Genomic DNA, 23,461 nt, shown 5'->3' with positions numbered 1-23,461 from the left:
TCATTGTCTCTCTAACTTTGACAGCGGGAGCCAATGGCGCCCTGCTGCCGTCTCAGCCAATGAGGGAGAGTCTCAGGCAGCCGAAACACTCCTGCAACATCGATGGATCGAGATGGGCTCAGGTAAATATCAGGGGGGCTGCTGCATAGAAAAACTTCTAAATTTACAACCACTTTAAAGTAGGGGTGTAACGGATCGTCACCGATCCGTGATCCGAACGGGCCACCCCGTTCGGATCGGCACACCCCGCGATCCGCGGAGCGCTCCGGAGCCTAGGCCTAGGAAAGTCCCCGGCTTCGGCCTAGCTCCGGAGCGATCTTGCTCCACCCAGTCTGCTTGCCAGAGCCCAGCGTGACACGCCTCCCCGCCTCCCCGGGGAGGCGTGTCACGCTGTGCACTGGGCTCTGGCAAGCCGACATGGAGAGGGAATAGTAGCAGAGAAGCACTAGTGTGAGAGGAGGAGGGGGGGGTGGATTAAAGAGGAAGCAGGTGAGGCTGTTTGGGACTTGTTAAAAGTACAATCTTGATGTTTTTACAGCTATATATAATTATATATATATATGTATATATATATGTATATGTATGTATGTATGTATATATATATATATATATATATATATATATATATATATATATATATAGCTGTAAAAACATCAAGATTGTACTTTTAACAAGTCCCAAACAGCCTCACCTGCTTCCTCTTTAATCCACCCGTGAAATGTATGTGTGTGTGTATATATATATATATATATATTACACACACACACACATTTTTTTTTTTTTTGCGCTGATCCGAAAATGATCCGATCCGTGACTCCTGATCCGAGGATCGATCCGATCCGTGAGTTTTTTGATCCGTTACACCCCTACTTTAAAGAGGTTGTAAACCTCCATAGGGAAGTTGTACCTATAGGTAAACCAAGAATAAGGCTTACCTATAGGTAAATATATCATAAAGTGCGCCATTCAGGAGATGTGACCGGCCTGTGTCTTGTTTTTCATGCTAACGTGACCGGGTGCTCCTGCGCGCTTGCATGGGAGTGAGGTCTCGCGTCTCTGGCCATTTACAGAGTCGGAGTCTGCAGCCCCGTAAGGAAGATGGGCAAAGATGGATGCTGCCTGCAGCGGGGACAATGCAGGCTTTGTTTGCAGGTGTTAGTATGCATCGCATATTAGCACATTATCGAACACATCATGCCTTTACTTTGCAGGGAAGGAGAGAACAAAAGCCCACCAGGGTTTACTTCCTCTTTAAGTGGATATACCTCCTGCCATGCTCAGGTGGTGAGGAGGGCATGCAGCGTCTGTCTTCAAAATGCAAAGCAACGTGTAAACAAGCACATAGATCTCTTTTCTGTGACGTATTACTTGTGAAATGGATGTTAATGGGCTATATTGCAAAAATGTCCTTTAGTATATGGTCCCTGTGAATAAATTCTCTTGAGCGCCCTCTCTCTATTTTCCGCTTTGTCGGCTTCTTAATTAAAACGTTATCAAGCGTGTGTTATCCCAAGTCTTGCTTGTCCATTGGTTTAGTTACCCACTGGTTTAATACATTCATGTCTTGCATATGGTTATCGGTTTGGTCTTTATTGAGCCATAACTAATGTTTTTCCTATAGTATGCATTTATAGATAATACCCCAGAAACCTCAAATGTTTCTCTGATCATGTTCAGTAATGGCTCTCTCCTAAGGGAGCTTTTATTTAAGTCTCTTCAAGAAACTTCACACTCTGTAAGGTTGATGAATCTAAATATTTGTTTAACTTTGTAGATGTTTTCAGCTGGCATGCAGCTTCCAACATTGGATGAGGTCAACAAAAAAGAGCTGTCAATTAAAGAGGCAATGAATTATAAATTCAATGACCAGGACATTGAGGACGTAAGTGGGAACACATTTTTTTTCAATTTGGCAAATACTAAGGTTTAATGTGGGGGGGGGCAAAAAAGCCTAAATATTATTTATAAAGCTTTTCCTTTCTGCATATCCTGCCTAACCTGTATAAAAAAATGTGTGTACTTATCTATTTTTTTAAATCTACTCTAATCCAGTCACTGGATATGCTTCTGGCTCCCCTGTGTCAGTATCTGCTGCATGAGATTTCAAGCAATGGCTTGGCTTATGGGTGATGTTACGGCGCTCAGAATTCACAGCCATTAAGCACTTCCTTACACAGAGCTGCAGAATACCCCAACCGGAGCAAAGGCATGACAAGTAGATGGGAAGGAACAATTTTAAGAATACTTATGATCTTCAGGTTTTCCTTCCCAAGACAATAGGTTTATTATGTATGTTAACAGGCACACTGTTGGGATTAGGGTTGCCAACTCATCCCTTTAAAACAGAACACATATTAATTACACAGGTTCTGAGGCTAATTTAATGCAAATAAGGTACCAAGTGAGTTTAATTACCTCCTTAATCAGCCACAGAACCTGTGTAATTAATATGTGTTCTGTTTTAAAGGGATGGGTTGGCAACCCTAGTTGGAATGTATGCAACTTGACTCCCTTGGCTGTATACAGCTATATGCCGTGTCTGTTATTTCACTCCTTTCAGCTGAATTTCAATGTGATCTGACTTTCTGCTTTCTTTTTTGGCCAGCCCTGATGCTACATCTCCCATTATCCTTTGAACCTCTGTAGTTTCAGGGTGGACTGTAGGAGTAACGTGCACCAGTTCAGGGAGTTTGTGGGTGGTTCTGATGCTGCGTACGCACAATAATTTTTCGGCATTAAGAAAAAACTACGGTTTTCCAACTTCATCATTAAAATGACGTTGCCCACACACCATAGTTTTAAAAAAATGCTCTAGCTACGACGGCGCTATAAAGGGGAAATTCCATGCAAATGACGCCACCATTGGGCTACTTTATCTGAATTCCTGTTAGTAAAAGACGATTCGCGCTTTTCTGTCAGTTACAGCGTGATGAATGTGCTTACTCCATTATAAATGGTAGTTTTACCAGAACGAGGGATCCCGTCTCATAACTTCTGAGCATGCGCAGGTTTTTAACATCATTTTAGCCCACACACGATCATTTTTTACAACCCGAAAAACGACATTGTTTAAAACGTCGTTAAAAATGCAGCATGTTCGAAAAAAATGTTGTCGTTTTTCAGAATCCGAAAAACGTTTTTTTTAATGCCGAAAAATGATCGTGTGTACGCAGCATTAAAGTTACTGTGGATAATGTGCTTTTTGCTGCGTAAACATGGGACTGGACTGGGAATAAAATCCAGCCCTGGAAAAAATTTCATACCAGCCCCAGCGCAACATCATAACGTCATTTATTTTCTTGTTCATGAAAGTGAAAACCATACATTTTGGAGAGAGATTTCTTTTTTTTTAATTTATATATGTGGTCAATCATCAAGGGGGACCCCAGGAACTCGGAACGTGGGGGAGGGACCACCTTCCGCAGAAAGAATACGCGAAGGGAAAAAGTTTTAAGATGAATCTATTTTATGGACTCATCCTGGTAGTTCCAAATACATCCTAAATAAATATTGTAGAAAAGAGATGAACCAAGGGGATAGTGTGGATAAGAACTGAACCCAGGATGACAACAAGGAGTAAATAGTTGCTAAAAAAAATATCAGTTTTATTGGTAAAAAAAAAAAGTACCAATAAAACTGATATTTTTTTTAGCAACTATTTACTCCTTGTCATCCTGGGTTCCTTACATCAGTGACCCCCCCTCAGACTGGCCTAGCGGTGCTGTCACTGACCTCCTCTCAGATGCACCGTGCAGGGCTCAGTCAGTCTGCTCCAGCTCGGTGGCTTTGGTTTTATCCTATATAGTCTCCTCTCCACAGTCCACACACATCTGACTTCTCCCATGACCCCCATCCCGTTGGTGCTCCCACTCTTGACTCCTCTCCAGACTCCCTCAGAGGCTGCAGACATGATACAAGAGCTCAATGCAGCCTCACCAGTGCAGCCTCACTGTGGCCGTGAATGCAGTCTCACTGTGCCCATCATTGCAGCCCCTCCTATGCCCCATGTGCCAGTCTGCAGTCCCTGTCTGTGGAAAGGTGTGTTGTTCATTCTCAGTACAGTATTTTCCATGCCAGCAGGATATCCATGATCGCCATCAGCAGGCAGGGTCTGTTCTCGTTTTGGATGAGGACAGTGCTCTTTCCAGAGGATCGGTTTGCTGTGAGATGGCGTGGTCCCTGGGCCACCTGCACGTTCAGTCCTAATTTTCTGCTCTCAGTCAGCCTGTCCTTTGGTCCTGGGGAAGTGAGAGCACTGGGTGGGAGCTGGAGAGAAGGGGGAGCGGAGAACCCTGGCAGGGTTGTAGAGCACATGGGTGGGAGCAAAGAGCAGGGGGGAGTGGAGATCACAGGGGTGGGGAGCGGAGAGCGCTGGGGGGAGCCAAAAAACAGTGGAGAGCACGGGAGGTTGAGAGGGAGGGGCTGGAGAGCACTGAGGGGGCTAAGCGTGTGGGGGGTAAAGAGCACGGGGGGGATCTTGAAAGCACTGGGGGGCAGAAAGAACAGGGGTGAAGAGCACAGGGGGGAGTGGATCGCACTGGGGGGGGGGGGGAGAGCAATGGGGGGGGAGCTTGAGAGCACCAGGGGTGGAAATTACAGGGGCTGGAGAGCACTAAGGAGAGCCGAGAGCACTGGTGGGGTTTGTAGAGCACATGGGTGGGGGCAAAATGCAGGGGTAGGGGTGAAAAGCACTGGTGGGGTTGGAGAGCACATGGGTGGGGGCGTAGTGGAGGGGGAGCAGAGAGAGCACTGGCAGGGTTGGAGAGCACATAGGTGGGGGCAAAATGAAGGGGGGAGTAAAGAGAACAATGGTGGGGTGTGGAGTGTACTGGGGGGGGGAGCTTGAGAGCACTGGAGGCGGAGCCAAAAAATGGGTGGAGAGCACAGGGGGGCGAAGAGCACTGGTGGGCTGGAGAGGGATGGGTGGAGCGTAAGAGCACTGGGGGGCCAAAAAGAACGGGGGTGGAGCACGGGGGGCGGGGGAGGTTGGAGACCAACTGGGGTGGGGGCTGGGGAGTGATGGGGAGAGCTGGAGAGCACTGGGGGCGGGGGGGGGGGGGAAGAACAGGAGTGGAGAGCACTGGGGGGGGGGGGAGTGAACAAGGGTGGAGAGCACTGGGTGGGGGGAGTGGAGAGCACTGGGATGGTGGCTGGAGAAGGATGGGGAGAGCTGGAGAACAGGGGTGGAAAGAACTGAGGGGGGGGGGGCTGGAGAGTGTGGTGGGGGAGGAGAGCACTGGGGGGAGCCAAAATTAGAACTGGGAGGGGGCCAGCAAAAGAAGGTGGATAGGAGGAGAAACGGGGGCAGCTGCACCCCCTCCTGCAAAAATTCAGCGGCTGTATGGAGGGATATAGGAAGCTCAATTCCTCTATATGCGCCCTCCCTGCCGAATCCGATCTTCCTATCCAGGCACATATGGCGGGCTGTACGGCGGGCATCTCCTCATGTGCATCACAGAGCTGGCCTGGCTGGGTCTGTGTTCGGCGGCGGCGGCGCTGTAAATATTCTTTAGACTCTGTTCACATACGTGCAGTGTGGGAAACGCAGCAAAATAGTCAATTGTAAGCCCTTTAATTAGCGGGACCTAGCTTTCCAACACCTGCCAATGGGATCTGGGTGGGCCACTAGGTGTATGCAGCCCACTCCTTTCTCAAATGGTCCAATCATTGGCTGGATAGCTGCTGGGTCCCGCCCACCTCCGACATCACGCTGAATTTGTCTCTATACAGTTTCACACACCACGGCGCTGCAGAGAGCATTCAGACAGTTTCACAGTTACACTATCTGCTGTGAAACCTGCCAATGCCAACAAGTGCCATCTCCCAATGCCGCCTGCCAGTGCCATCTGCCAATGCCAACCAGTGCCACCTGCCAATGTTAACCAGTGCCAATTGGTGTCATCTGGCAGTGCTACCTGTCAGTGCCACCTGTCAGTGCCTGCCAGTGCCACCTGCCAAAATAAAAAAATCGCCCTAAAATATTGGCCGCAAAAATAGTTATCGTATATCCCCCCGATTTTCTAAATATCGGCATCGGCCAGAGAAAAACAAATATCAGTCGACCTCTAATCGGTGCAGTGTCATCAATGCCCTCTCATCAGTGAATAAGAAAAAATATTTATTTTTTGCAAAAAAGAAACCCCACATTGATGATTAAATAGCGCCAAAAGAAAACTATTTGTGTGCAAAAAAAAAAATTATAAAAAATTCATATGGGTACAGTGTTGCGTGACTGTGTAATTGTCATTCAAAGCGTGACAGCGATGAAAGCTGAAAACTGGCCTGGGTAGGAAGGAGCTTAAAGTAACCAGTAGGCAAGTGGTTAAAAAAAAAAACTGTCTCCTAACTTTTTTAGCTGGCTCCTAGATTCAAAGCATTTGTCAAGCCCTGCCCTAGAAGAGTTTCATTTTTATGGTAACTTTTTACCCATATAATAAACTATATGTACAATGTATTAAACATTGTTTACAGTAACGATAGATTATATATATTATACATACCAAGCTCCAAGAACTCGGAAAACATGAGGTCCTTAACGCAGTGTCTTTTATGGGTTACTTGAGGGCTGTTAAAGTGGAGTTTTCATCCCAATTTTTTTTTTCATTATTGTGCTCATTAGACCTAAAAAAGAGAAAAAACATTTTGTTTTTACTCATCTGGAAATGCCTGTTGCTATGCAGTTCCACGAAATCTGCTTTTGGAATCACCTAGGATTCTGACATCTCCCTCTAATGCTCCTGGGAAATGTGTGTCATCATTTCCCAGGATGCAGTGCGCTACCCAATTATCACTCCCCATCCAAGACTTTCAGGAAGTAAGTGCTTGTGGGCTTCACAATGCCCCAATCGTTTTATAAACTATCTTTTTTGAATAACTATGCGGAGCGACAGCGGATTGTAAAATAGTAAGTGAACGGATTTATATTATAAAAACGCAGGATGAAAGGACATACATTTAAAAAATGCAAATTGTGGTTGGAACCCCGCTTTAAAGAGGAAGTAAATAACCTGGAAGAGAAAAGCATAATGAGCTAGTATGCATAGCATACTAGCTCATTATGTGGCACTTACCTGAGATCGCAGCCCCCGAAGTCCTCCTCACCCCCGCCGCCATGTGCCCTTGCATCTTCTTCCTGTTATCGCCGCTTCGGTGCTGTGATTGGCTGGAGCGGCTATGAGGTCCCAGCGCATGCGCGGAAGTAAGGCATTAACCCAAATAATGCCATTAGCAAAAGTGGTACTCTCAGTGCGCATGCGCTGTAGACATTGGCGCCTGTCATTTTAGTAAATATCTCCTAAACTGTGCAGGTTTAGGAGATATTTCTTGCACCTACAGGTAAGCCTTAACCACTTCCATACAGGACATTTTTCACCCCCTTCCTGCCCAGACCAATTTTTAGTTTTCAGCGCTGTTGCACTTTGAATGACAATTGTGCGGTCATGCAACACTGTACCCAAATGAAATCTTTGTTTTTCCCCCACAAATAGAGCTTTAGTTTGGTGGTATTTGATCATCTCTGCGGTTTTTATTTTTTGCGCTATAAACAAAGAAGAGTGACAATTTTGAAAAAAAAACACCATATTTTTTCCTTTTTGATTTAATAAATATCAATTTTTTTTTAAAAAGTTTAGTTTATACATATTCTTCTACATATTTTTGGTAAAAAAAAATTGCAATAAGCATGTATTGATTGCTTTGATCAAAAGTTAAGCGTCTACAAAATAGGTGATAGATTTATGGCATTTTTATTTTTTTACTAGTAATAGCGGCGATCTGCTATATTTTTTTTATTGTGACCGTGACATTGCGGCGGACATATCGGACACTTTTGACACGTTTTTGGGACCATTCACATTTATACAGCGATTAGTGCTATAAAACTGCACTTATTACTGTGTAAATGTGACTGGCAGGGAAGGGTTTAACACTAGGGGGCGCTGAAGGGGTTAATGCGTTCCCTGGGAGTGATTCTAACTGTAGGGGGACTCACAAGGGGAGGAGACCCATCTGTGTTCCTCTGTACTGGGAACACACATTGGTCTCCTCGCCGCTGACAGGAGGTGGATCTGTGCATTTACACACACAGATCCACACTCCACCTGTGATTGGCAGCAATCGCGGGTGCCCGGCGCACATCGCGGCCGCCGGGCACACGCACCGGGTCGTGAGCGTTGCCGCGGGCGCATGCCGCCTATCGCCCGCTATATAAAGGACTACATATGATGTCCACCCGGAGGGAGAGACTGTTCCTGCCGACCTCATATTACTATGGCTCGGTAGGGAACTGGTTAATCTAGGCTTACCTATAGGTGCAAGATGTGTGGTTGGGTTTACAACCACTTTAATCTTTTCATAGTCTAGGGACCATGCCAGTATGCATGGCGTACTGCAGTGTAGCTGTGACCTGGGAAGTGAGTGGTTGACTGCAGATTGAAATGTCACGTGTGTAGCCAGGTTTGGGTTTCCCCATTCACTGGAACTTTCTTGTCATGTGTTACAATATTTTCTTTAACTTTTTTTTTTTTTTTCCCCCAACGTAGATTGTTAAAGAGAAGGGACGCTTCCGAAAAGCTCCATCGAATTATGCCATGAAGAAGACACAGCTTATGAAAGATAAGGTAAAAATCCAGTCACACAGAGGGAATTCTAAAAGATATTCAATCCTTGAATGTCAACTTGTAGGAGGTTAAAGGAGAAGTAAATGCACATTTATTTTTTTTGGAGGTATTTTTTATTTTCTTGGGAGCCTGCAGAGTAATTGCATCTATGATCATTAAATTGTGGGTGCGGTGTCCGCCTCCTGCAGACTCTCGGTACAGCTGTCTTCCCGTAAAGGCAGACGACTACTGAAAAGCAGGTAGATCAATGAGCTTGCCGGCACCCTTGCAGTTCATTGAGAACTACAAGCTGTATAATGGCAGACATGATTTGTAGTCATTCATTCACAGGACTGTGTGAATGAGGCTGCCTTATGGGTGGAGCCCCCCCACACCTTGCTATTTTGATCCCCTGACCGCTGTCATGCGAAAGGGGGGGAATGTGGGGATAGGTTTGTTTAAAATGTTACGTGTTGCACCTTTAGGCTCCATTCACACCTAGGCGTTTTTACGCCTGTAGCGCGACGCGCACAAACGCCAGAGGGACGAAAAGTAATGAAAGGCAATGGGGATGGTTCACATCTGAACGCCTAAACGCCTGTAGCCTGTAGCCTGTAGCTCCAAAAAGTTCCGGACCCTTTTTTGTCGCTCCTAGCGCGCGATATGCGCGGGTTTTTTTTACATTGAAGTCAATGTAAAACGCCTGATACGCGCGTATTGCGCGTAAACACGCGCTTGTACAAGCGTTTTGACGCCTGTGTTGCTGAAATCCGGAAGAGGTATATTCACCCAGGAAAAGGAATAAAAAATTCCTAGGAGAGCAACAAGTGATGTCAGGGATGATCATTTTTCTTATTGGCTAATATGGAAAAAGACAAAGTACAAAAACGTCGAACGCCACTGTGCGAAAACGCGCGCATACGCTCGCAAACGCGCATATACGCGCGACAAAAACGTCGGTAAAAATCGCCTGTAAAAACGCCTGTACGCCCTACGCCTAGGTGTGAATGGAGCCTTAAAGTGGTTCTAAAGGGAGAAGGTGTGTGTTTGTTTGTTTTTTTTTGTTTTTGTTTTTTTTCCCGTAACGCATTAAGGTAAAAAAAACGCCTGGATGTGCAGTTCCTGCCCCAGCCCACCCGAGACCATCTCAATCCAATGGACATAACTCGTATTGATTTAAGGTTTTTTTTTTTTAGTCGTAGATCTACATGAGTTATTCCAGAAGCTTCAAAAGTATCTGCCTAGTTTTCTATACGGGTTAGCACCCCTGCCTGTTAGCATTAGGGTTGTCAGTTTGAATCCCAATCATGCACTACCTGCATTAAGTTTGCATGTTCTCCCTGTGCCTATGGTTTCTTCCCACACTCCAAAGACATGCTCGTAGGTCAAATTGGCTCCTGTTTAAATTGGCCCTAATATGTGTGTGTATGCGAGTTGGGGACCTTTTTCATATAAGGACAGGGTCTGATGTAAATGTACAATATATATAGAAAGCGCTGTGTAAATTGATGGCGCTATATAAGTACATTTAAAAAAAAAAATCCTCTGTTTTGAAATTCCTAAGTATCTGAATTAAGAATTGATCTAATTGGTGTGTGCAGTTAAGGGATCACATGATCTAAATCAGTGGTCTCAAAGTACCGGCCCGCGGGCCATTTGCGGCCCGCGGACCAGTTATAAATGGCCCGCAGGCAGGGCAGAAGTGGGGGGAAAAAAAAAAAAAAATTTTTTTTTTTTTTTTTTTTTTTTTTTTTTTTTTTTGTGAGCTGGCTGGTGGTGAGCCGTTGGTATTACAAGTTATTACCACCAGATGTGAGCTGGCGCCATCCGGTGGTGGACGTTGGTATTACAAGTTGAGCATTACAAGTTAAACAGCAATTCTAATGTTGTTTTTCACTATTTTCACTGCCATCTTCTTCCCTCTAATTAGAACCCCCAAACATTATATATATTTTTTATCCCAACACCTTAGAGAATAAAATGGCGATCGTTGCAATACTTTCTGTTACGCCGTATTTGCGCAGTGGTCTTACAAGCGTACTTTTTTTTGGAAAAAATTACACTTTTTTTAATTAAAAAATAAGACAACAGTAAAGTTATCCCCATTTTTTTAAATATTATGAAAGATAATGTTACGCCGAGTAAATTCATACCCAACATGTCACGCTTCAAAATTGCGCCAGCTTGTGGAATGCCGACAAACTTTTTTACCCTTTAAAATTTTCATAGGCGACGTTTAAAAAATCTACAGGTTGCATGTTTTAAGTTACAGAGGATGTCTAGGGCTAGAATTATTGCTCTCGCTCTACCAATCGCGGCGATACCTCACATGTGTGGTTTGAACACCGTTTACATATGCGGGCGCTGCTCGCGTATGTGTTCGCTTCTGCGCACAAGCTCGTCAGGACGGGGTGCGTTTTCTGGCTCCTAACTTTTTTAGCTGGCTCCTAGATTCCAAGCAAATTTGTCAAACCCTGACTTACACCAGTGCTGGTGGTAATAATGCGCTCGCTGACACCAGTGCTGGTGGTAATAATGTGCTCGCTGACACCAGTGCTGGTGGTAATAATGTGCTCGCTGACACCAGTGCTGGGGGTTAATAATGTGTTCGCTGACACCAGTACTGTTGTTTTTGAAGTTTGAAAGTTTGCATGCGGCCCCCCATGGCATATGAAAACTTGTCTTGTGGCCCTCAGGTAATTTGAGTTTGAGACCCCTGATCTAAATAAAGTCTGGGCTATGTTTTTAGAGAAGCACCAATCGGGGTTTGATTATTTATAAGTAACAACAATTATACATAGAAATGTAAATTCAACCAGTCTTGAGTGGAAAACTGCAGAGGTTAAAATGTTAAGGTTACAAAACCGTTGATGCAAGGCAGGATGGATTCATGTTTACGGCCAATTCTTAACCTACCATTTGAATGTTGCAGCTGAAATCGAGACACAGACCAGGCAACGTGTGTGTGTGTGTGTGTGTGTGTGTGTGTGAAAATCCCCGTAGATCAGCAGTTTTCACAATACTCAGACCAGCTAGTCTGGCACCAACAACCATGCCACATTCAGTCACTTTTTTTTTTTTAATTAGAAATTTTGTTTATTAAACTTAAAGGGTCACTAAAGGAAAAACTTTTTTTAGCTGAAATGACTGTTTACAGGGCATAGAGACATAATAGTTAACTGATTCCTTTTAAAAATGATTAAAAATAGATAAAAAAAACAATCATATAATGTGCCTGCAGTGTAGTTTCGTTTTTGCTGTTGTTTGCTGGTTCTCTGATGTACAGAGAGCCACTAGAGGGCAGTCAGCCAATAGAGAGCAGTGATACTTTGTCTAAAACTCCTCAGCACCAATCCAGTTTCGTTTTACACACAGTAATCACACCTCCATGATTAGTGACCACCGTGGGAAATCTCCCAGTACTGTGGTTATCAGGAAACAGGCAACCAGGAAGTGTCCAGAACAGAGAGGATTTACAGCAACATGAAAGCAAAAACGAACAATGAGGACATGAAACCAGGACTGCAGTAAGGTAAAGGAAGCTATTTAGCTAAAAAAAAAAAATTCCTTTAGTGACTCTTTAAACAAGTATACATGACCGATACAACCAGAAAATATTGCCCTCAAACGTATTCCAGGCAAGAATAGTACATGGTAAGTTATAGAGAGCACATACATAGAACAATCATGTACAGTAGGTACGTCTATAAGCTAGGCATAGAAAATAAAGAAATCTCATTGAGCAGGATATAGAATACTTCTAAAATACAATGAAATGCAAATCGGCCCAAGATTCTTTTACCAATTTAGTAGGAGCAAGGCCCGGGACTGCCAACCGATCACCCCATATCCGATCAAACGTACTAGGGCTTACTCTGTGCTGGAAAATATTTTTTTAAAGTCCTAAGGTCCTCGAAAGAACAAAGCCTGCCACTACGGAAGACCTGCTGTAGGTAAATTATACCCCAGGGCTTCTACAATCCCGCACATAGCAGCTTTGACAGTCCCTCATACCCAGAGTTGTGCCAGAGTGGACTATATTCTGTGTCGCATGTAACGCTTTGCGATGAATGTACATTCAACCATATTTTCTGTATTAAAGAATGCGTTTGATAAAACTTGTTTGAAGATTTAAAATGCATGGATTTTAAAGCCCACAAATAGCTTTCTTTTGGTGGTATTTGATCACCTCTGCAGTTTTTATTTTTTGCGCTATAAACAAAAATAGAGCGGCAATTTTGAAAAAAAAAATATTTTTGATAGTATGAATATCCCCCAAAAATATATAAAAACGTGTTTTCCCCCCCCCCCCCCCCTCAGTTTAGGCTGATACGTACTCTTCTATATATTTTTGAAAAAAAAAAAAAACGCAATAAGCGTTTGGTTTGCGCAAATATTATAGCGTCTACAAAATAGGGGCTAGTTTTATGTCTTGTTTTAATAAAAAAAAATTAAATTTTTGTAATTTTTACAGCGACCAGTGCTATAAAAATACACTGATTACTGTGAAAATGGCACTGGCAGTGAATGAGGTTAACCACTAGGTGGCGCTGAAGGGGGTGAGTGTGCCTAGGGATGTGTTCCAACTGTAGGGGGATGGGCTATGTGTGACACGACAGTGATCACAGCTTCCAATTACAGGGAGCGGTGATCAGTGTCCTGTCACTAGGAAGTCTGGGGAAATGCTTGTTTAAGCATATCCCCCTTCCTCACCGTGACACAATCGCGGGACTCGCAGTCGGAGTCAGGGAGCTTGCGGCGCGCACGTCCACAATGCTGCTTTTTTAAAGGGGACGTACAGGTACGCCCGTGCCATTCTCCCGACGTATATCTGCGTGCGGCAGTTGGCATGTGGTTATTGGTATGCTGCATGTGTTCCTATGCTAATGGATCCATCAAGCAAGACCTATGCAGCTTTACTCTATGGTAAGAGGCTGTGTGTTTAGCCATGGTGCATGCACTGGTCACATATTGGGTCTGAAAGATACAATGGACACCTTTTTTTTTTTTTTTTCCTTTATGTTGAACTCCTATATTTGTGGACTTTCACTGTAGTTTTCGGTGATTTTATAGTTTTAATTTATTTATTTTTATTCAAGTAATGGCACTTGATTGACATGATTTATTGGTTCACACAATTTTTGCGCCATTTACAGTGTTTGGCATAAATGAGTGCACCCCAACACATTTGTCAGAAATTTTTTACTATGCTTTCAGAATCGACTTTTTCTATGGAACACTATACTACAAAATACTCCCACAAATACGGCACATTGATTACAACTAAAATGTGTTAATTTGCAGACGCAAAAAAGTATTTTTCCTAAAGCATTCATTCAAGACCATGTTGAAAAAATAAATATACCCCAATGAACACCTTAAGAGAAAAGCTAAATTTTAGATAACAAAATCCTAAATAACAAGAATTCAACTACAGGTGAGTCTGATTATTCATTAACCACTAAGGACCTTGCCCCTTTTTGCAATTCGGCACTGCGTCGCTTTAACTGACAATTGCGCGGTCGTGCAACGTGGCTCCCAAACAAAATTTACGTCCGTTTTTTTCCCCACAAATAAAGCTTTCTTTTGGTGGTATTTGATCACCTCTGCGTTTTTATTTTTTGCGCTATAAACAAAAATAGAGCGACAATTTTGAAAAAAAAATGCAATATTTTTAACTTTTTGCTATATCCCCAAAAAAGATATAAAACATTTTTTTTCCCCTCAGTTTAGGCCGATACGTATTCTTCTACCTATTTTTGGTAAAAAAAAAATTGCAATAAGCGTTTATCGGTTGGTTTGTGCAAAATGTATAGTGTTTACAAAATAGAGGATAGTTTTATGGCATTTTTATAATTTTTATTTTTTTTACTACTAATGGCAGCGATCAGCCATTTTTTTTCGTGACTGCGACATGGCGGACACATCGGACAATTTTGACATATTTTTGGGACCATTGTTGTTTTCACAGCAAAAAGTGCTATACAAATGCATTAATTACTGTGAAAATTACAATTGCAGTTTAGGAGTTAACCACTAGGGGGCGCTATAGGGGTTAAGTGTGACCTCATATTTGTTTCTAACTGTAGGGGGGCGGGATGGATGTGTGACGTCATTGGTTGTCTTTCCCTATATCAGGGAACAGACGATCAATGACGGTGCCGCTGTGAAGAACAGGGAAGGTGTGTTTACACACACCTCTCCCCGTTCTTCTGCTCCTGTGACCGATCGCGGGACACCGGCGGCGATTAGGTCCTGCGGTCACGGAGCTTTGGACCGGGCGCACTCGCGACCCCATGGCTGGGCTCTTAAAGAGGACGTACAGGTACGTGCTTGTGCCCAGCCGTGCCATTCTGCCAACATATATGTGCAGAAGCGGGCCTTAAGTGGTTAAAGAGGTGTCCAGCAGACAGTTATAAAGGGCATTACTTGACAAATAAAACCTCTTGCCATTTCATGCTGTCAGTAATGGCACCACATGGAAGAGAAAACTTAACAAGGCCTAAGAAAATTTCTTTACACAAGAAAGGTGAAGGCTACAAGATCAGCAAAGCTTTACTTATCAGTCAGAATACTGTAGCAAAAGTGATGCAAAATGTAACAAAGATTGAACTGCAACCATCTCAGACCTCCAGACCATCCAGGGAAGTTAACACTGTCTTCTGATGAGAAGGGTTGAAGAAAATCGCCATGCAAGGTCACTCTAGTTAGCAAAAGAAGTAGAAAGCCAAACTAGGGTGATTGATTCCTGTGACACAATATGGCATACACTACTGAGGAATGGCGTGCATGGGTGTCGTCCATGAAGGAAGCCTCCCCTAAAGCCTGCTTAGAATTTGCCAGGGCCCATGCTGAAAAATATGGCTACTGGGATTCTGTCCTCTGGATTGATGAGACCAAGATAAAGTGCTGCTCTTGTCGGGCAGCTGCATTTCATTGATGGTATCATGAAGTCACATATGTACTGCTCTATATTGCAAGAGAAGATGCTATCTTCACCCCATGGCCTTTGTCGCTGTGCACTTTTCCAACATGACAATGATTTAAAACACACATCTAAGGCCACTGTTGCATTTCTGAAGAACAGGGTGAAAGTGATTCAGTGGCCAAGTGTGTCTCCTGATCTGAACCCAATCGAACGCCTATGGGGAATTCTGAAGACAAGTTGAGAATCGCTCTCCATCCAGGCTCTAAAAGAGGTCATTCTTGAAGAATGGAAAAAGATAGATGTTGCAATATGTCACCAACTTATTCATTCCATGCCTAGAAAACTTGGTGCTGTCCTTACAAATCATGGAGGTCATACAAAATACTAGATGTAGTAGTTTTTGTTGTGCGGTGTATTCATTTTTTGCATCAGCTAATTTAAGTAAAACTGATTTTTTTTTTTTGTATTCTAAGTTATATTAATAACTTGTAATGAGCTAAACATTTGTTCCATAAAACAATTATTCTTGTATTCATTGAGATATTGATTCAAAGCTTACTTTCAAAAGGGGTGTACTAATTTATTCTAAGCACTGTAATAAATAAGTTACCAAGCTGGTGATAACCTTAAATGGGTAAAAACTATCCTCCAGGGAACAGAAGAGCAATGAGTGATTACATGGCTGCTGCTTTTTATTCTATACAATTATTGTAATAGATCCCATATCAAAGTAAATCATTTCTCTAGCTCCCTTCTCCTCTAAGCACTTCCCACTAGGAAAGCAATGCTTTCGTGGGCCTTTTCAACGTTTCATAAATGCCACACGTTAATAAGCATTGCTTTGTTCTTCATAATCAACACACATGTGAACAAGCCCTTAAGCCGGCCATAGATGGAGCAATTTTTTTTCCTGTAACCTGTGTCAACACAGTCCGTCACAGAGCTTTTCTGTTCTCCCAGTGGAGGTAGCTGTCCCATCTGGGAGAACAGTAATTATTGCTAGTGGCTATAGCCACTGGCAAGAAGGGCAAGAAAAATCTGACAGGCTGGTTGTACCCAATGGCCAGCTTTAGTCTAGCTTCAATAAATAAACTCAAGTATAAGCATGTAAGGAAATGAGTAGACTCAAACATGAAAATCCATGATACATCTGCATACTTGGAGAAAGTTACTGATGCTAACTAATGTTTATTGTAGGCCATGGCAGAGGAAGCTGGAGAACCCGACAGGGCAAAACAGATTCAAGATCAGCTGAATGAATTGGAGGAGAGAGCTGAAGCTCTGGACCGTCAGCGTACCAAGAATATTTCTGCCATCAGGTATTTATGGTGGTAATATTTGAGGTTTGATTTTTGTAATATGCTTTTGTCAATAATTGTGTTTTTTTTTTTTTTTTTTTTTTTAGTTATATAAATCAGAGAAACAGAGAATGGAACATAGTGGAATCTGAGAAGGCTTTAGTGGTGAGTGAATTTTTCATGTTTCTCCTTCACTTTTTATAGCATGCTGGAATGGTTGTAGATTGAAGTCATATTGCAAGAATTCAGCAGATGTGATTAAAATAAGTGTTCTATCAGGGCAATGTACTAAAGCAAGCCATAGACTGTTTAACAGATTCTTCCATAAACAAAGTAGATTAAGGAATACCCCTGCCAGGTCAATGTGTCCTGGCAAGAGCAGACGCACCTGTCGGAATTCAGTGGTGTCAGATGATTGGCTGCAGCCGCTGATCAATGAAAAATTGTCCAGCATGTTTCTGGAGAGCCCACACACTAATCAAAATTCAGCCAATCCCTGCTTGACTGAACAATTTACAATCTGTATACAGCCAGCTTAAAGTATACATTCACCTTTCAGGAAAATATGCACTTTTTTTTCCTGCAGGTGCTTGGGAAGTATTGCACCTGTGATCAAGTGAATCAATAGTGCAATGCCCTTGCTGTTTATTCAGTACAAGCCATCAGCTGCTATGGCTGGCAGTAGTTGTAGTTGATTTATTCATAGGGTACTATGGATGATGTGACTGCACTGTTTTTTTAAATTATGATAGTGGTTGTGGGGAGAAGATTGTTCCAAAAGCTGAACTTGGCCTTCCAGGCCTCATGCACACTGGATGTTAAAATAACGTTATAACGATGCCAGTAGCTTTGCAGTGAGTTTTTCAACCTTTTTTTGCAATAACGCATTTTTATTTAAATTTTTCATAATTTTTTTTTTTTTTTTTTACATGCTCTGTATCTCCACTGAAAAAGGGGTACTACATGGATGGAATAATGGTGCTGGGGGATATCAAGGGTGTATGGGGAAAACAATGCTAAGGGGGATCTGGGGTGTATAGAGGGTAGCAATGAGAGGCCACAGTGTAGGGGGGTATCAGGGATGTAGTGGGGTCACAATACAAGGGGTATCTTATGGTATACGGTAACAGTGCTGGGGGGATATATTGGGTGTAGAGGGGTCAGAGTGCTGGGGGGGGGATATATTGGGTGTAGAGGGGTCGGAGTGCTGGGGGGGGGGGGATATATTGGGTGTAGAGGGGTCGGAGTGCTGGGGGGGGGGGGGTATATTGGGTGTAGGGGGGTCGGAGTGCTGGGGGGGGGGGGGGATATATTGGGTGTAGAGGGGTCGGAGGGGGGGATATATTGGGTGTAGAGGGGTCGCAGTGCTGGGGGGGGGGGATATATTGGGTGCAGAGGGGTCGCAGTGCTGGGAGGGGGGGATATATTGGGTGTAGAGGGGTCGCAGTGCTGGGGGGGGGGGGGGATATATTGGGTGTAGAGGGGTCGGAGTGCTGGGGGGGGGGATATATTGGGTGTAGAGGGGTCGGAGTGCTGGGGGGATATATTGGGTGTAGAGGGGTCGGAGTGCTGGGGGGATATATTGGGTGTAGAGGGGTCGCAGTGCTGGGGGGGGGATATATTGGGTGTAGAGGGGTCGGAGTGCTGGGGGGGGGGATATATTGGGTGTAGAGGGGTCGGAGTGCTGGGGGGGGGGGGATATATTGGGTGTAGGGGGGTCGGAGTGCTGGGGGGGGGATATATTGGGTGTAGAGGGGTCGGAGGGGGGGGGATATATTGGGTGTAGAGGGGTCGCAGTGCTGGGGGGGGGGATATATTGGGTGCAGAGGGGTCGCAGTGCTGGGAGGGGGGATATATTGGGTGTAGAGGGGTCGGAGTGCTGGGGGAGGGGGGGATATATTGGGTGTAGAGGGGTCGCAGTGCTGGGGGGGGGGGATATATTGGGTGTAGAGGGGTCGGAGTGCTGGGGGGGGGGATATATTGGGTGTAGAGGGGTCGGAGTGCTGGGGGGGGGGGGATAAATTGGGTGTAGAGGGGTCAGAGTGCTGGAGGGATATCTGGGGTGTAGAGGGGGCCGAGTGCTGGGGGGATATCTGTATGTAGTATTTTCCCACGGTTTCTTTGCTATACAGAATGATTGTTCATGTAGTTAACGAGGAGCTCCACCCAAAAGGGGAAGCTCAGTCTGCCTCCTACCTACTTGATGTCTGTTTACCTGCACTGTCTCCATTGTAGGGGCCCCAGAGCATTACTTTGCCCAGAGGCCCATGATGCTATTAAGACGGCCTTGGTTTAAAGCACTGACAATTCAAGCCAAATGCCTTGTATATATCACCGAAACCACATCAGTGTTCCAATTATTTCTGGGTACGGTTTCTCACCAAGGCCAAGGAGGAGCCCCAATTTAGGTGTCAAGGCACCCGCCAACAGTGGCCACTAGGACCAAATGGAGCCCGCCAGGGGGTATCTTCACAGTACAGGAGTCTTCAACAAACGGGTAAGTATAATGAAGGAAAGCGTCATGACTCTCGTGCACGGATGTGAAGGCGGAAGTGGGGACACCGTGGCTAGGACAGAGTTCTGGGTATTGCTGTGACAGATGGAATACCACCTTTGCCCAAAGCCACATACAAACGCCACCTGTTAAACAAAGCAGGCGGCAACTGAGAGCGGAACCCCACTGTGTCTCCACTTCTGGCTTCACATCCACACGCCAGTGGGCCAGCGCCATTACACCACTGTGGGGATCTAGAGACAGGAGTTATTCATTTACAGCAGGCATTTTTGGCTGGGATGTGATGACCCCTATGTGAATAATTGGTACCTTTTTTGTATATACTATGGCAACCAATACTAGTTAAGTTGGCTATAGAATTGTGCTGTTGGTCATACAGATCTGAACTCTGCATAGAAGAACATATGTAAGCCACTCTAGCTAGAAGACTTACAACACCACTTACCCAAAGTCAAACTGAGTTTAGACTGGGTTTCCAGATTTAACAGTTGGGCAACGTTCATCTTTGGCCAGTTTCAAGTTTACTGTAATAACGACTCTGAAATGCATCTGAGGATATACCCATTTGTACACCTTGGCAGTAAAAGTAATAAAATGAGTCCTGTAACTTTGCCTTACCTAAAGTGTTGTTCCCTTCTAGGCTGAAAGTCAGAGCATGAAGCAACAGCAAATGGATCCCTTCACTAGGAGACAGTGTAAACCAACTATGGTGTCTAATGTAAGTGTTTTCTTGCAAATATGTTCATGTTTATAGACTTGTAACACAGACAAGACCATGTAGTATTGCGGCGCAATCTTTTACCTGCTGTGTTCACAGGACACTGAGCCAGTCACAGCAATGACCATTGTACTTGATGATTTTCAAACATTGTCTACTATTATCCGTGATTGGTCACAGTGATCACATGGTACAGACGGCCGATCACGGTTCATCTGTACCATAAAGGCCAATCACAGCCCTCACAATAGTACACCCTGTAAGTGAATGGATGCCATTCACTGTAAGTTTTATGATCACCACTGTTAGATGCATTACAGCAATCATCACTGTTCTAAACAATCGGGGGGAATAATAATCCTGATCACCTCCCCAGAGTAGTACAGTGTCACTATGGTAATACTGCACTGCTCTGGTTACAGGATGTAAAGTCAGTATTCCTGATTACTCATACCAACTGGTGTGGCAGTTAACAATTGTAGCTTGTGACAGCAGGACAGTTGGGACATCTTTTATCCACTATTGGCCACAGAGATCCAGCACTGTGGCCTTGTTTTGGTGTGTCTTGGAGTCAGTACATCGGGATAAATCAATTTGCAAAGATATATTATATACTATAGTTTGTTGACTCTAACTTTCACACAGACTAAATATACACTGATTTGGGTTCGTTTTACCAATGGAGTGTATTAAAATAAATTTTGACCTAAATTTCAAAAAAATATTATTTACAGTGGAACCTCGGATTGCGAGTAACGCGGTTAACGAGCGTTTCGCAATGCGAGCACTGTATTTGAAAAAAATCCTAACTGTTTGAGTATTGTCTCGCAAAACGAGCAGGATTCAGGCCAAAGTGGTGTGCAGTACTGCGTTTGGCCTGAGGTTGGGGGGGGGGGGGGGGTGCCGGAGCCGAACGGTGCCGTTTGGAAATGCTCGGAAAAGACAAACGGATGCTCAATTTCCGAAGTTTGCCAAGGTCAGCCGAGGTGTCCTTGGGCCTTTTCAGCCGTTTCTGAGGCTCTCCGGCACCCCCCCTACCTCTGGCCGCATGCGGTATTACATGCCATTGAAGTCAATGTGCAACAAATTATTTTAGTTTCCATTGACTTCAATGAGGATACTCGCTTTGATATGCGAGTACTTTGGATTGCGAGCACTCTCCTGGAACGGCTATCGCTCGTCATCCGAGGTTCCACTGTATTTTCTACATTTTATAACCAAAGCCATGTGTGTTTTAAAAAAAAAGAAAAATAATAATTTTAAAACTAATGCTTATGCATATGGATAAGTATAAGTGGGGACATCTAGTGGTCAAAAATCGGTAAGACATTCAATGGAAACCCATGGTGCCTAGACAATTTTTATTAAGACCATACAATATATATAAATGGTATTGAGCCATCTTCTGGTGATATATAAAAATACAGAATGAACTCTGTATAGCCAAAATATAATAAAATGTTCCAATTTGATTGGATCAATCCATTGCTAACACAAATAAGACAATGATATCCTTAAAAAAAACTCCTATTTTGGCTATATGTGAGTTCATTTGGTATTATCACTACAAGATGGCTCTATTCCATTCACTTATATAGTGGATGGTCTTCGTAAAATCTGTCTAGCCACCACAGGGTTTCCATTGAATATCTTGCCCATTTTTGACCACTAGATTTCCCCACGTATTATTGTACGTATACTGTACATTTGTTTTTTAACAGAAGGAAACGTTTGTTTTTAAATATACAATTTCTTTCATGGGATTATTTTAACCTGAAAATGAGGAATGGTCTAATTTGAATATTACAGATATATTTTAGGGAGAGAAGATTAATTTTGGATGTAGGATGGTCCTGCTTTTGATTGGATTGGACAGGAGCAGTGTGTATGTATATGTGTGATATATATATATATATATATATATATATATATATATATATATATATATATATATATATATATATATATATACCTTGGTTTGAGAGCGTTTTGCAAGACAAGCAAAATGTTTTAATACATTTTGCCTTGATATACAAGCCATGTCTTGATATAAAAGTAGCGTCATGTCACAACAGAGTATAAAAAAAGGAGAGGAGCCTCTAAATGTAGCAATATGGTTACAGTTAATGAAGGTACAACGTTTAGCACCCACACTGTAGTTGCCTAGAATGCAGCACCCAGAGGCTGTACTGGGACTGAGCGGCAGGGGATGAAGGTTGTCTTAGAATATCAGGCATAGCCAGCATTAAATGCTATACACTGCAGAGGAAGGAAGCCCCTCCCCACGTCTTTACCCAACCCCAGCAAAGCCAAGAGTGCAAACATAATGACCACACTGATGGATGAGAAAGGGATAAAAAGTTAGGGGGCAAAGGAAAGGGACAAGGGGGCAGGTATGGTTATGGGGAGATGGGTAAAAGGAGGGGAGCTAGAGGAAAGAAAGATCAGGGAGATGGCATTGGAGAGCCAGGACAGACAAATGTCAATGTTACCTCCAGGGAAAAATCGGCATAACGGTAACACCATATAAGAAGTAAGGGTCCCAACTGCTGGCCATGTCATGCAGAGGGGAGGGAGTGGAAGATGTCAGAGAATCCCCTTCATCAGTCCAGGTGACAGGGATTGAGGCCATAGTGGACTCTGAGATTGTGAGGGAAGATCACTTCAAAGTGCAGAAATAGGGATGGGAGATGAGCCACCTGGTCTTCTGCTGCATGGCTAGAGTGAGGTGCTGAGGCCCCATGCTGTTTTTGCCTGGAGAAGCCAGCAGATGGAGTCATCACCATCGTGGGAGACTGTTGTGCCGAGTTAAGGACGGGATTCCAGCCCACCCCGCTCGCCAGAAAGTGTGTTGGGACTTTTTGCCCTTGGGAATCGAGATAGAGGCCAGACTAACGCGTCAGGCAAGCACAGGAGCCTCGGATGGTGCAGAGTTTGGATCTTCAGCAGCACCTTCGTGTCATCTTAAGGCCAAAATATAGATACAGATGTGCGAGTTGCTGGCTAACCCTGCTGCTTGCCCGCAGCAGGGCTAAATGTAAACAAAAAAACACATGCCCAGGGCCCGGTCTGCATGTCCCGGGCGTCGGGCAATTAGACTTGCACATCCCTGCTACTGGTGACCTGATTGCATAACCTTGAATTGCAAGCTGGTTTATGTAGAAGAACCGTAGTGAAGGAAAGTGATTTTTGAAACCGAAGACTTACCATAAATCTGTAATGGCAGTGATGGTTTTTTAGGCAGCTCTTGTAAAAAATTTTTTTTTTTTTTTTTTTGTTATAGCACAACCTTTTGTCAAACATGGCATTAATGTATAAAAAATCCATCTCTTGAACATAAATAACACAATACTTTATACATGTGAATGCCGATGATGGTGCTTTCAAATATTTTTTTTCCTGTTT

At 43.8% G+C, this 23,461-nt stretch overlaps 1 protein-coding gene across 1 annotated transcript in view; it reads left to right on the top strand.

The window, feature by feature from the left end:
- The window catches only part of RTF1 (RTF1 homolog, Paf1/RNA polymerase II complex component), a 106,185-nt gene that overhangs the window by 64,353 nt on the left and 18,371 nt on the right, over positions 1 to 23,461 (top strand). Inside the window, exons 11-15 of the mRNA XM_040332122.1 lie at positions 1,775 to 1,882; positions 8,541 to 8,618; positions 16,723 to 16,844; positions 16,931 to 16,988; positions 19,979 to 20,056. Coding sequence (XP_040188056.1) covers positions 1,775 to 1,882; positions 8,541 to 8,618; positions 16,723 to 16,844; positions 16,931 to 16,988; positions 19,979 to 20,056 — 444 coding nt within the window. The remainder of the gene's footprint in view (positions 1 to 1,774; positions 1,883 to 8,540; positions 8,619 to 16,722; positions 16,845 to 16,930; positions 16,989 to 19,978; positions 20,057 to 23,461) is intronic.

This window comes from Rana temporaria, chromosome 13 (assembly GCF_905171775.1).
Source record: "Rana temporaria chromosome 13, aRanTem1.1, whole genome shotgun sequence".
NCBI classification, from domain to species: Eukaryota; Metazoa; Chordata; class Amphibia; order Anura; family Ranidae; genus Rana; species Rana temporaria.
This window is presented reverse-complemented; position numbering and strand designations above follow the sequence as displayed.